This window comes from Arachis ipaensis, chromosome B07 (assembly GCF_000816755.2).
Source record: "Arachis ipaensis cultivar K30076 chromosome B07, Araip1.1, whole genome shotgun sequence".
Taxonomy (NCBI): Eukaryota; Viridiplantae; Streptophyta; class Magnoliopsida; order Fabales; family Fabaceae; genus Arachis; species Arachis ipaensis.
The window spans coordinates 88522983-88535583 of NC_029791.2; the positions used below are offsets into that span (position 1 = coordinate 88522983).

Sequence of the window (12601 nt, forward strand, 5' to 3'; positions counted from 1 at the left end):
AGAGCTGAGGTCCAAACTTTCAGGCAACAAGATGGTGAGACTCTATATGAAGCATGGGAGAGATTTAAAGACCTAACAAGGGGGTGTCCACCATATATGTTCAATGAATGGGTGTAGCTGTACATTTTCTATGAAGGCCTGTCATATGAATCAAAGAAGGCAGTAGACCATTCATCCGGAGGATCTTTGAACAAGAAGAAGACCATTGAAGAAGCCATAGATGTCATTGAAACTGTAGCAGAGAATGACTACTTCTATGCTTCCGAAAGAGGGAACACTAGAGGAGTGATGGAGCTAAACAATGTAGATGCTCTGCTGGCTCAGAACAAGCTCATTACCCAGCAGCTGGCTGACCTCACCAAGAAGATGGAGAGGAACCAAGTAGCAGCAATCTTCACTTCATCAACAACCCAAGAAGGAGTGAATGAAGAAGTAGAGGGTAGTCAGGAGCAAGCCAACTACATTGGGAATTCACCTAGGCAAAACCATGATCCATACTCCAAGACCTACAACCCTGGATGGAGGAATCACCCAAACTTTGGGTGGGGAAATCTACAAGACCAAAGCCTTGATCAAAGACACCCAAATCCCAACAATGCAAGCCACCAATATTTCACATCTAGACCATATCAACACCCCAATAACAACACCTCTCTACATCCACATTAAAACCAAAATAACTTACCTCATCCTTCCACCTCTAATCACGATCTACAATCATTGGATGACAGAATCTCAAAGATTGAGAATCTACTTGAAGGCATAGGCAAAGAGATTCAAGATAGTAAAGCATTCCGAGAAGAGGTGATGTTCAATATGCAGAATCAGGATGCTGCCATCAAGAAACTTGAGACACAAATTGGATACTTATTCAAGCAAATTTCCAGCCACAACCTTCGCAGCAATACTAGCTCAACACAAAGGGAGGAGTGTCAGGCTATCACCCTTAGGAGTGGGAAGGAACTGAAGGAAATCCCCCAGAAATCACAAGAAGAGGACTCAAATAAAGAGGAAGAAGAGCAGGACGAAGCTCGAGTTCCCATTTTGAGTTCACAAAAAGGGGAAGGAGTGTTGAAGCCAGACGCCCCAAGAGTCCCATACCCTCAGCAATTAAAGAAGAAAGGGGATGACAATCAGTTTTCGAGATTTTTGGAAATCTTCAAGAAACTGCAAATCAACATACTCTTTGCTGAAGCAATAGAACAAATGCCACTCTACGCCAAGTTCTTGAAGGAGCTCATGACTAAGAAGAGAAGCTGGAAGAAAAACGAGACTGTGATACTAACCGAAGAATGTAGTGCTATCATTCAGCACAAACTACCCCAGAAATTGAAGGATCCCGAGAGTTTTCAGATCCCTTGTATTCTAGGGGAAATCAGAGTGAAAAAGACTCTTTGTGACTTAGGAGCCAGCATCAATTTGATGTCGGTAGCTATGATGAGTAAGATGAAGATTAAGGAAGCTAAACCAACAAAGATGGCCTTACAATTGGCAGACCGATCGTTTAAGTTCCCGCATGGCGTCGTAGAAGATTTACTGGTGAAAGTGGGAGATTTTATCTTCCCAGCAGACTTTGTAGTGCTTGACATGCAGGAGGAAGCCACGGCTTCCATCATCCTGGGAAGGCCATTCTTGGCCACTGCTGGAGCTGTCATTGATGTACAAAAAGGAGATCTCACCCTGAGATTACACAATGAAAAGATGACGATCAATGTGTTCAAGGCCATGAGTTACCCACCAGAGCAAATGGGAGAGTGTATGAGGTTGGACTCACTTGAAGACGTAGTGCAGGAAAGTTTTGAAGAAGAAGAACCTGAAGGTATAATAGAGGAGGAGTCTACGTTTAGTGAAGAGGTTGCAACAGCAGAGAGTCAAATACAAGGTGCACCAAAGGAAGAGAACGAAAAGTCAGAAGCACCCAAACTTGAACTCAAAGCATTGCCACCCTCTCTCAAATATGCATACTTAGGAGAAGATGAAAATTACTCAGTAATTATAAGCTCATGCCTCAGCCAAGATCAAGAGGATGAACTGCTCAAAGTACTGCGAAACCTCAAAAATGCCATTGGTTGGACTCTTGCTGACTTGAAGGGGATAAGTTCGGCCATATGTATGCACAAGATACTGCTGGAAGATGATGCCAAACCATCCATTCAATCCCAAAGGAGGTTAAACCCAATCATGAAGGAAGTGGTACAGAAAGAAGTTATGAAGTTATGGTAGGAAGGGGTAATTTACCCGATCTCAGACAGCCCTTGGGTTAGCCCCGTGCATGTTGTCCCAAAAAAGGGAGGAATTACCGTGGTTCCCAATGAGAAGAACGAACTAATTCCTACAAGGACAGTCACAGGATGGCGGATGTGCATAGACTACAGGAAGCTCAATGAGGCTACACGAAAAGATCATTTCCCCCTTCCATTCATGGATCAGATGTTGGAAAGACTCGCAGGGCACGCTTCTTATTGTTTTCTCGACGGTTATTCAGGATATAACCAAATAGTGGTTGATCCCAGAGATCAAGAGAAAACCTCATTCACTTGCCCATATGGAGTGTTTGCCTACAGGCGCATGCCATTTGGGCTATGTAATGCACCTGCGACTTTCCAACGCTGCATGCTTTCTATCTTTTCAGATATGATAGAAAAATTCATTGAAGTTTTTATGGATGATTTCTCGGTATTCGGAGATTCCTTTCCTAGTTGCCTACATCACCTCGCCTTGGTATTGAAAAGATGCCAAGAGACCAATCTGGTCTTGAACTGGGAGAAATGTCACTTTATGGTGACAGGAGGAATAGTCCTTGGTCACAAAGTTTCTAACCAAGGCATTGAGGTTGACAGAGCCAAAGTAGAACTTATTGAAAAACTGCCTCCACCCAGTGATGTCAGGGTAATTAGGTGCTTTTTAGGGCATGCTGGTTTTTACAGAAGGTTTATTAAAGATTTTTCAAAGATAGCCAAGCCCTTGAGCAATCTCCTTGTATCTGATACACCATTTATCTTTGATGAAACATGCATGTTAGCTTTTGAAAATTTGAAAATGAGGTTATCCTCTGCTCCTATCATTTCTCCACCTGATTGGAATTTACCATTTGAATTAATGTGTGACGCATCTGATTTTGCAGTTGGGGCAGTGTTAGGACAGAGGAAAGATAACTTAGTCCATGTGTTATACTATACGAGCAAAGTCCTTAATGATACTCAAAGAAATTATACCACTACTGAAAAGGAGTTGCTAGCAATAGTTTTTGCATTTGACAAGTTTAGATCGTACCTCATTGGTGCTAAAGTGATTGTTTTTACAGATCACACAACACTTGAATATTTGTTTGCCAAGCAAGAATCAAAGCCAAGACTAATAAGATGAATCTTATTATTGCAGCAATTCAATATTGAAATCAGAGACAAGAAAGGAGTGGAGAACAAGGTAGTAGATCACCTATCCAGGATTCCTCATGATAAAGGTGGAATACCTGATACAAGTGTGAACGAGTTCTTCCCTGATGAGTAGTTGATGATAGTTCACAAAGCACCATGGTTCGCAGACATTGCCAACTTCAAGGCAACTGGGGCATTGCCTCCAGAGATCAATAAACATCAAAAAAGGAATCTCATGAATGATGCAAAGTACTTTGTCTGGGATGAGCCATATCTATTTAAGAAGTGTTCAGATGGAATCCTTAGAAGATGTGTTTCGGAAGAAGAAAGACGAGAGGTCCTATGGAATTGCCACGGCTCATGCTATGGAGGCCACTTTGGAGGGGATAGAACTGCATCTAAGGTGTTACAAAGCGGATTCTTTTGGCCCACCCTTTTCAAGGATGCCAAAGAACCAGTAAAGAGCTGCAATGAATGCCAAAGATCTGAAAACTTACCCAAAAGAAATGAGATGCCACAAAATTTCATCGTGGAACTGGAATTGTTTGATGTGTGGGGAATCGATTTCATGGGACCATTCCCAACCTCATACGCAAACAAGTACATCTTGGTAGCAGTGGATTATGTTTCCAAGTGGGTAGAGGCTATTGCAACCCCAACAAATGATAACAGGGTAGTCATGAACTTCCTCAAGAAGAATATCTTTAGCCGGTTTGGAGTCCCATGAGCACTCATCAGTGATGGAGGGAGCCATTTTTGTAACAGACCACTAGAAGCTCTTCTCCTACGATATGGGGTAAAACAGAAGGTAGCCACACCTTACCATCCGCAAACAAGTGGACAAACTGTGATATCCAACAGAGAGCTAAAGAGGATTCTGGAAAAGACTATGGGTGCATCAAGAAAGGATTGGTCGAAGAAGCTGGATGATGCTCTTTGGGCATACAGAACAGCATTCAAAACACCACTTGGAATGTCCCCATATCAACTAGTGTATGGGAAAGCTTGTCATTTACCACTGGTGCTGGAACACAAAGCTCTCTGGGCTATCAAGATACTAAATTTTGACAGCATTGATGCTGGTGCAAAGAGGATCTTGCAGCTGCAAGAGATGGAGGAATTCAGGTCACAAGCCTATGAAAATACCAAGATGTATAAAGAGAAAGCAAAGAGAAGACATGACCTACATCTTGCACCCAGGAGTTTTGAAAAAGGACAGCGAGTACTCCTTTACAATTCCAAATTGAGACTATTCCCAGGAAAACTTAAATCAAGGTGGTCCAGACCTTTTCTTGTCACAAAAGTTTCGCCATATGGACACATCGAAACCATGGATGAAGGTTCAGAGAGGAATTTTACAGTGAACGGACAAAGACTCAAGCATTATTTGGGCAACATAGGGGAAAACCCCAGAGTAAATTACCATCTCAAGTAAAGGAGGAACCGTCGAGCTAGCGACGATAAAAGAGCGCTCTGTTAGGAGGCAACCCAACCTCAGGTAGTTTCCTTTTCATCTTTATTTCAATAAGGATCACAAGTTGTTTCCCCTGTATTGCGAGGAGCTAAGTTTGGTGTTCCACACCAAAACAATTTAAGAGTGAAAGTGTGATTCTAAGTTTGGTGTTCCACCAAAGACATTAGTTAGAATTACACCCCACTCCCAAAACACATTGCTAGCTCCAACCAATCAAGGGAAACCACTTAGATTTTGTTAGGTTTTAGTTGATAATTGTTTTGTTAAACAACAAGATATGAGGTTCTCTGCATATATGCAAGGTTCTGTACTGGGCAAGGAACTAAGTTTGGTGTTGACACACTAAATTAAGTTCAGAAGTCACAAGCATACATGCAAGCTAACTATTTATCAAGTGCTTTGGGAACAAGCAACTTCCAATAACTTTGCAGGAATCTTATGAGGAAATGGTGCACCTTCACCCAAGAAAGTGAGGTAACAAAGACCAGGATGATGACAAAAAAAAGGGGTTAACTAGAAACCATCCCTTAAAGGTTGTATTGTCACTTAATTCCATGTACTTAGAATGTTGAAAACTGGAAGTCCAAATGCAATCTTGATTAATAGTTAAATGTTAGTCTGAACCTTTTTAAATTCTATCTTTTAAGTTTTTTTTGTGTTGAAGAGGTCTCTGTGTGCTAGTCTTTATGTCACTGCATCCTTACTTTGCTTACTTGTATGCTTGTCCCTTCTGAATCAAATGAAAAAGAGAATGAGTGTTTTTAAAGACCAGAGAGGAGTTCATACTATGGATTAAGTTCATGAGTTTATGGTGTGATCATAAGTTAGCTAAGTTGGTTCAACCAGAAGGTGGGAGGACAACTATCTGTCATGAATATTGTGCTTGAAAAATACCTCATGAGACTAGCTAAATAAGAAGATCCTAATAAGAAAAAGGGAAAGAACAATAAAGGTTGAAAAATAAAAGAAAAAGAGTAAGCAATAAGGCTAGGCACCTATGGTTTTAATCTTGAGGCATGTGTCTGTGGTGCTCCTGTGTGAGGGATCTACTTGGATGAATAAGCTCTTAGGGGTGCCTTATCACTTGGTAACTTGGGTTAGCTAACTCGGGATTATCAGCTGAAAGTCCACTATCAAGAGTAACCCTCAATACAGAGCATTTAGTAATCCAAAGAGGTGCTGGACACAAGGTCTCAAGAAAAGAAAATAAATAAACTATGTGCCTGTGGTGTGTATGTATGGGGGAGAGACTTGAGCAAGTAAGTCCTTAGGGGTGCTTCAACACCTAGCACCTTGAACCAACTAGTTCGGGAGTGTTGGCTGAAAGCTTATTCTAAAGAGTTGCCCCCTTATAGAGCACTTAGCTTAAGAACAAAAATAAGCCCTGAAATAACAACAAAAGGATCAATGAATAAAGGTCTCATGGGATGCAATCACAGTGAGTATTCTAGGACATGATAAAGGTCTGAAAGCCAGGAATGAACCTAAGTTGCTATGCATGAAACCACCATAAAACCAAGGACATGACTTCCACAAGAATGACTCATTTCTCTTGGCATTCCATTCATCATTCTCTTGTTCTAGTACTTGCTTAGGGACAAGCAAGCTTTAAGTTTGGTGTTGTGATGTCAGGGCATTTTGGCCAGTTTCACTGACCTTTTTTTTACTGTTTTTAGGGTAGTTTCATGTATTTCCTTAGGAAATAAGCTAGTTTTGGGTAGATATTCATTTACATCTTGATTCAAGCATACATTGTGCACTTTACATGATTTCATGAGGATTTTGCATGAATTTAATGACAAATTGGATATTGCATTTCCCATGACTTGGACTAGAACTTTGATGCACTTTATTGCTTGATTTCAGGACAAAGGAAGCAAAGAAGAACCACATTAGTAGCTATGTTAGTTACACTAACGTTAACACTAACGTGGAATGGGAGTAACTTGCAAAGTTAATGAGAAAAGTCATTGCCACTAACGCTCTCGAAGCCATCATTGCCCATGTTAAGAGTCACGTTAACTAAGCTAACGTGAACTCTAACGTGGAAGAAAGGAAATGGAGCCAACGTTAGTGACACTTAACATTATCACTAATGTTGGACCAAGCTCATAAGTGGCCACGTTAGTTGCCACGTTAACTTAGTTAACATGGCCTCTAACATTAAGAAGAAAAGGGGGACGCCAATGTTAGTGTCATTCAACTTTCCCACTAACGTTGGCCAAGTCACAAGAAGCCACGTTAACTCCCACGTTAACCTAGTTAACGTGGAAGCTAACGTGAAGAAACTAGGTGGTCAACAATATTAGTGACACCAAACATTGTCACTAACGTTGGGATGAACATACACTATCCCCAAGAAGCCACGTTAACTCCCACGTTAACCTAGTTAACGTGGAAGTTAACGTGAAGAAGAAAGGTTGTCGACAACGTTAGTGACACCAAACATTGTCACTAACGTTGGAAGGAGCCAACACAAGCCACAATGAGCCACGTTAACTCCCACGTTAACTTAGTTAACGTGGAAGCTAACGTGAGGAGAGGGATGATGAGCCAACGTTAGTGACATTCTACTTTGTCACTAACGTTAGAGATGGCTAGCACAGCCACGTTAGAAGCCACGTTAACCTAGTTAACGTGGACTCTAACGTGGGAGCTAAGGGGCACATTCGAACGTTAGTGACAATGTTAAGTGCACTAACGTTCTCGAAGGTTGGCAAGCCTACGTTAAAAGAGCCACGTTAACTAAGTTAACGTGGACTCTAACATAGGAAAAGGGGAGGCTTCTCAACGTTATTGGGGAGCCACTAACGATCATGCTAGAAATGCTTTCTCATGCTGGACCAAATTGGGTTTGGATGGATATGTGACTATAATCCTCTCAACACTTGATTTGGGAAATGCATGTGTTATAATCAATGACCATACTTCATCTCTTCTCATGAGCAATTGACCAAGGAATTGGCTATTGATCAAGATTTGAGAGATTGAATTACAAGAAATTGTAATTCGATCACTTAAGATTGCCAAGGAGATCAATAAGTGCATTGATTGAGGAAGAGATGAAAATGAAATTGATCCGGAGAATGCAACATCTCCTGAGCCCAATGAACTCTCCATTTCTGATCTTACCCATTCTCTTTAATTTCAGTCATTTACTTTTATGAGATATTTCTCCATTCCCATTTAAGATTCTGTAATTTACTTTCCGTCATTTACATTCAGCTTTTTATTTCTAGCATTTACTTTTCTGTTATTTACTTTCCCTCCATTTAATTTTCTACAATTCTCAACCCAAATTCTGATTAGCTCAACTAGAACATTCCTCTAATTAAAGTTGCTTGATCAATCAATCCCTGTGGGATTCGACCTCACTCTATTGTGAGTTTTTACTTGACGACAAATTCGGTACACTTGCCGAAGGAAATTTGTTATGAGACAAGTTTTCCGTGCATCACAATCCAATGGTTAGCTACAAGGACTTGTCGGGCTGGCTTTATAACTGACAGATGAGACTCATCAGCCACTAGGACAGGCATGCATCATATGCATTATATGTGATTTGTCTGAATTGCCTAATTGACTGTATCATTACTTGCTACTTGCTTAATTGTTCTATCTGCTTCCTACTTGTACATTTCCTTGCCTGATATACTTGTGCTTGCATTTATTTCACTGTTGGTGGTTGGGAGGTTTTCAGCATTTGGAAAGGGGATATATATATATATAGTTAGACCGAGGATCCTTAAGCTAGTCGCCTATTTACTTTTGTCATGGTTTAGTTCTGTTTATACGCTTTGATTATAATTTGGAAGTTCTAGGATTGCCTTTGGCTTTCCTAGGACATTACATGTTAGATATTTGGGCATTGTTACCATGATGAGAACCTCCGGTTCTCACCCATGCGGATTTTTGTGGTTTTCAGATACAGGACGTGAGACTCCTCACTGAGGCATGCTGGAGACCTTCTTTTGGCGGAGATCCTTGTATCTTGGGATTTTATTTTAGTTATTACATGCCTATTTAGATACTATGTTCTCCACTGTATATGTATTTTGTATCACCTCCTCTTAGAGGTTATTTTGGAGAAACAGGATTTGTATATCGTCTTTTGGGTTGTCTTTTGGGATTTCCTTATTATATATGTATGTATACTGTATGCTCGGACCGGTTATCTTCGCAAGCCGAGTCCCGAGTCTTGATATATGTATTTTGGCACTTTTTTGTATATCCCTTCGCTTTAGCTTAATCTCTAACGGTTTGTTTACGTTATCGATCAGAGTGTTGTGCCTTTTGACTCAACGGTTTTGATTTACCCATTTTCTTCAAAGGCTCCTAGTTATAAACATTTTTGTAATACTATACGTACTAAATTTTATTTTTGATGTTGTTATAGCTCGCCACCTCTATTTTATGACTTAAGCATAAGACTCTGTGTGGTAGGGTGTTACAATGTATCACAACATCAACAAACCAAATTAGCCACAGAGCTCTTTACAGTCCTCAATCTGATTTGTAAATGTATTTTCCCAAAAATAACAATTTGATATATTTAGTCTATTAAAGACTAAATTGAGACACGCTTAATCTTTCAAGGATTGGTTTAAGTTTTTAACTATTAACCCTAAAATTAACATACCTTTTTTCTTAAAAAAATTGCTGTCAGCTTTTGCCTAACACCAAAGCAGGGAAAATACCATAGGAAAATACTTTTATGTTTTAACTAGTCAACGACACTTATTGGTTAAAAGGAAATGCAAATCAAAGATTATGTAAGGTACAACTTATTGTTATTTCATCACACAAATTCACACACATAAATGATGCACTTCACAAACTACACACACAGAAACATAAGTAGCATCCACACAGAGAGGGTTGGGGTCTTTTTCTTTTGTAAGTTTGTGACAATCATGGAATATAATGAACCTTACTGAATATAAATGTCATAAAAAAAGAAAAGAAAAAACATAAGATAGTAAAAATAGTAATCATATGATTGAGGCAGCTTAATAATATGAAATTTCTATCTATTTACATGCTATAATTATAATTAAAAAATTACAATTCTTTAACAACTGATAATTGAATTAGGACAAAATAAGCTTATCATTAGAACTTAGGAGATCACTAAAACTATCCAATTTGTGGCTAATTGATGATGAATCCCGAAAGAGAAGCTCCATTTACTTCACCTTTGGGTCTCCCTTATCCAGTCTAGAATATAAGAACAATCTTCCCACTTCAAAAAATGCCCTTTACAAGAAAGTAAATGTTAATGTTGTTCCAACAAGAAATATATTCAATATTGTGTTTGTACACACATCTTCTGCACACAATCTAAACTAGTTAAGACACAGATGTTTGCTGAGGACACAAAGAATTGTTCTGTCATACCCAAGCTTTGTATTTTGTGTTGATCAAATAAGAAAGGACAGGAATCTTCACATAATTACTACCTGAAGAATGTCCAAGCATATATTACCATGAACATCTACATTTGGAAGGAAGCAGGTGCTTTCAAATTTGACTTTGGAGCCTTAAAAGAGTAATTATTGGGAAACGAAAGTGACAACTTGTAGTCAATTCCTTCAAACACAGGTCTTTACTTCCTGTTATTGTCCTTTTCCAGCAAAATATGTTGTCTTCCTCAGGAAAAGCAGATATACCTGAATCTCTGCTCATCTAAAATTCCCATGAACACAAAGCTTCAATAATCAGTAATCTTTTTCCAAATACAAGAGAAAGATCATATATATGTAGTGGGCATATAAGCTTCTTACCATTAGCGCCATCAGTTCAGATTGCAATCTGTTCAATAACAATGGCCACAAAACAATTAAGGAGTTAGAAAGAAACAAGTACTTTAAGATCTTTTTTTAATAGGAACACAAAAGAATCAAAACTCCATTCCGAAAACTCAACCCATAAAAAGAATGTGCTTTATTGTTAGAATTATGTAATAAAGATGAAACAATACATCTTTAAAGGAAAAGACAGAGAACAAGAAATAATTCATGATTTCAAATAACAGAAGTTCTCCTTTTCTAATATTATATGGTAAGGGCTGCATCTGAAGTATGTTAGGCCGAGCATTGTTGACCTGTACTTCACCCTGACTTCTATATCCAGCTGCATTAGAGAAAATATAACAAAAACATATTCCATTGATTTAAGTAAGATGTTAGACACTTCACATACAAAAATTAGCTCAACTACTAACTGAGATGTCTAAAATCAGCGCACCTGTCCCTGGTACTACTAGAGACGAAGTGCCAACACAAAATTGAACTGGTTCCAGCATCTTACTGATCACTTAATAATAAATTATTTGTTTCAAACAGAATAGAGTTCTACATAATAGTTGAGAAGTCAATGCTCAAAGTAGTCATGTTAAAAGTGCTGAAAGTTTCACCTTAGCAAATATTACATGATTCTACATTTATGACATGTTTAAAACAAACTCCTAGAGTAGGGGAAAAAATATAAGAAGCTTAACTATTTCATTTTTAGCCATTAAAAAAACCACCAATAAGAGGAACTAAAAGACCAGGGAGTACAGAAATGATGCTTGACATTCAGATGATGCCCATAGGAATTTGATATTCCCTTTTGTTGTTCACTACAAGCTTTATTTTGCATCTATCACATGTTTCATGTACAACATAAGAACATAGTTAGAGAAACTTACCATCTTCAGTTTCCTAAGTTCTCTCCTGGCCATATTTGGACAGAGATTTTAAAAACTGATCGTGCTTGTGGCCGATCCTGATAGATATTACAATAGTCCAACTCAAATCATACCTGAATATATACATGTAATTTTTTAGTTCACCTGGTCCTTATTATTTTATTTCAGTTTACATATATAGCTAAGATTTTCTTCTATTTTAAAATTATTGAAACTTATGGTTTGAGAGGTTAAATATACAAGTCAATACATTATCACAAAAGCATGCCTAGAAGATATAAATAAATTATAGAAGGTTTGAGAAGAAGAAGAGCAGCGTTGAGAAGAAAGGAGCATGGGAAGAATAAGAGGAGCAGCGCCACCACAGGACAGGCAAAGCACTAGCAGTTCAGCACTACCTAGCAGCAGCGGAGCACTACCACAGCTGCAGTAGAACAAAATCAAATATCTAGAAGTTTAGAGAGAGAAAAAACCTAAATCCAAATATCATAATAGAACAAAAAATAATTTAGAATAGAAAAATCAGAAAAAAATGAAGAAGCACGAAAATCAAAATAAAAAATCAAATTCAAAAACAAATAATCAGATCACTTTTCAAGAAAGCAGAATCAGTCTTGACATAACCGTGCTTCACAGCCTCCTTAATGCTATCTTCTTCGGTAAGAATCACTTCATCTAACACATTCTTTTCTAAGTTATTTGCCACAAATTTGGCAGCCTTTGCACCACCGTGCCCATCAAAAATTCCAAAAAATGGCTGCATTCATCATATCCAAACAAATTTTGCTAATTAGATTTTCTCAAAATCCATTCCACCTAGGGTTACATTCATTATGGTCCTTCCCTATAAGTCATGAATCCCATTAACAAATAAAAACCCTAAATCATTGACCAAACCCATCCACAAAATTAGAATAATTCATCTATGTTCAAACAAATTAAACATTCCAGAAACAAATTAAAAAGAAAACATAAAATTTTGTTACCAGTTTTTGTTGTCCGCGTAGGTTATCAGCAGCAGAGTAGCGATCTTCCATGTGCTCCCTCCTCCCTCTCTTG

General features: G+C 38.5%; 1 protein-coding gene across 7 annotated transcripts in view; it reads right to left on the reverse strand.

Annotated features, from left to right (window-relative positions):
- LOC107607425 (probable protein phosphatase 2C 25) overlaps positions 1–12601 on the reverse strand; it is a 47268-nt gene extending 34667 nt beyond the window's left edge. Inside the window, exons 1-5 of one of the 7 annotated variants that reach the window (XR_002350118.1) lie at positions 12529–12601; positions 12134–12299; positions 11543–11966; positions 10635–10662; positions 9628–10536 (exon numbers count right to left, since the gene is read on the reverse strand). Coding sequence is in view for 2 of the 7 variants with exons in the window: in XM_016309386.2 (XP_016164872.1) it covers positions 11941–11966; positions 12134–12299; positions 12529–12579 (243 nt within the window). In the remaining 5 variants the exon portion in view is untranslated. Of the gene's footprint in view, positions 1–9627; positions 11967–12133; positions 12300–12528 lie in introns of those variants that run through there. The other 6 variants (XR_002350116.1, XR_002350113.1, XR_002350115.1 and 3 more) reach the window with 6 other exon arrangements.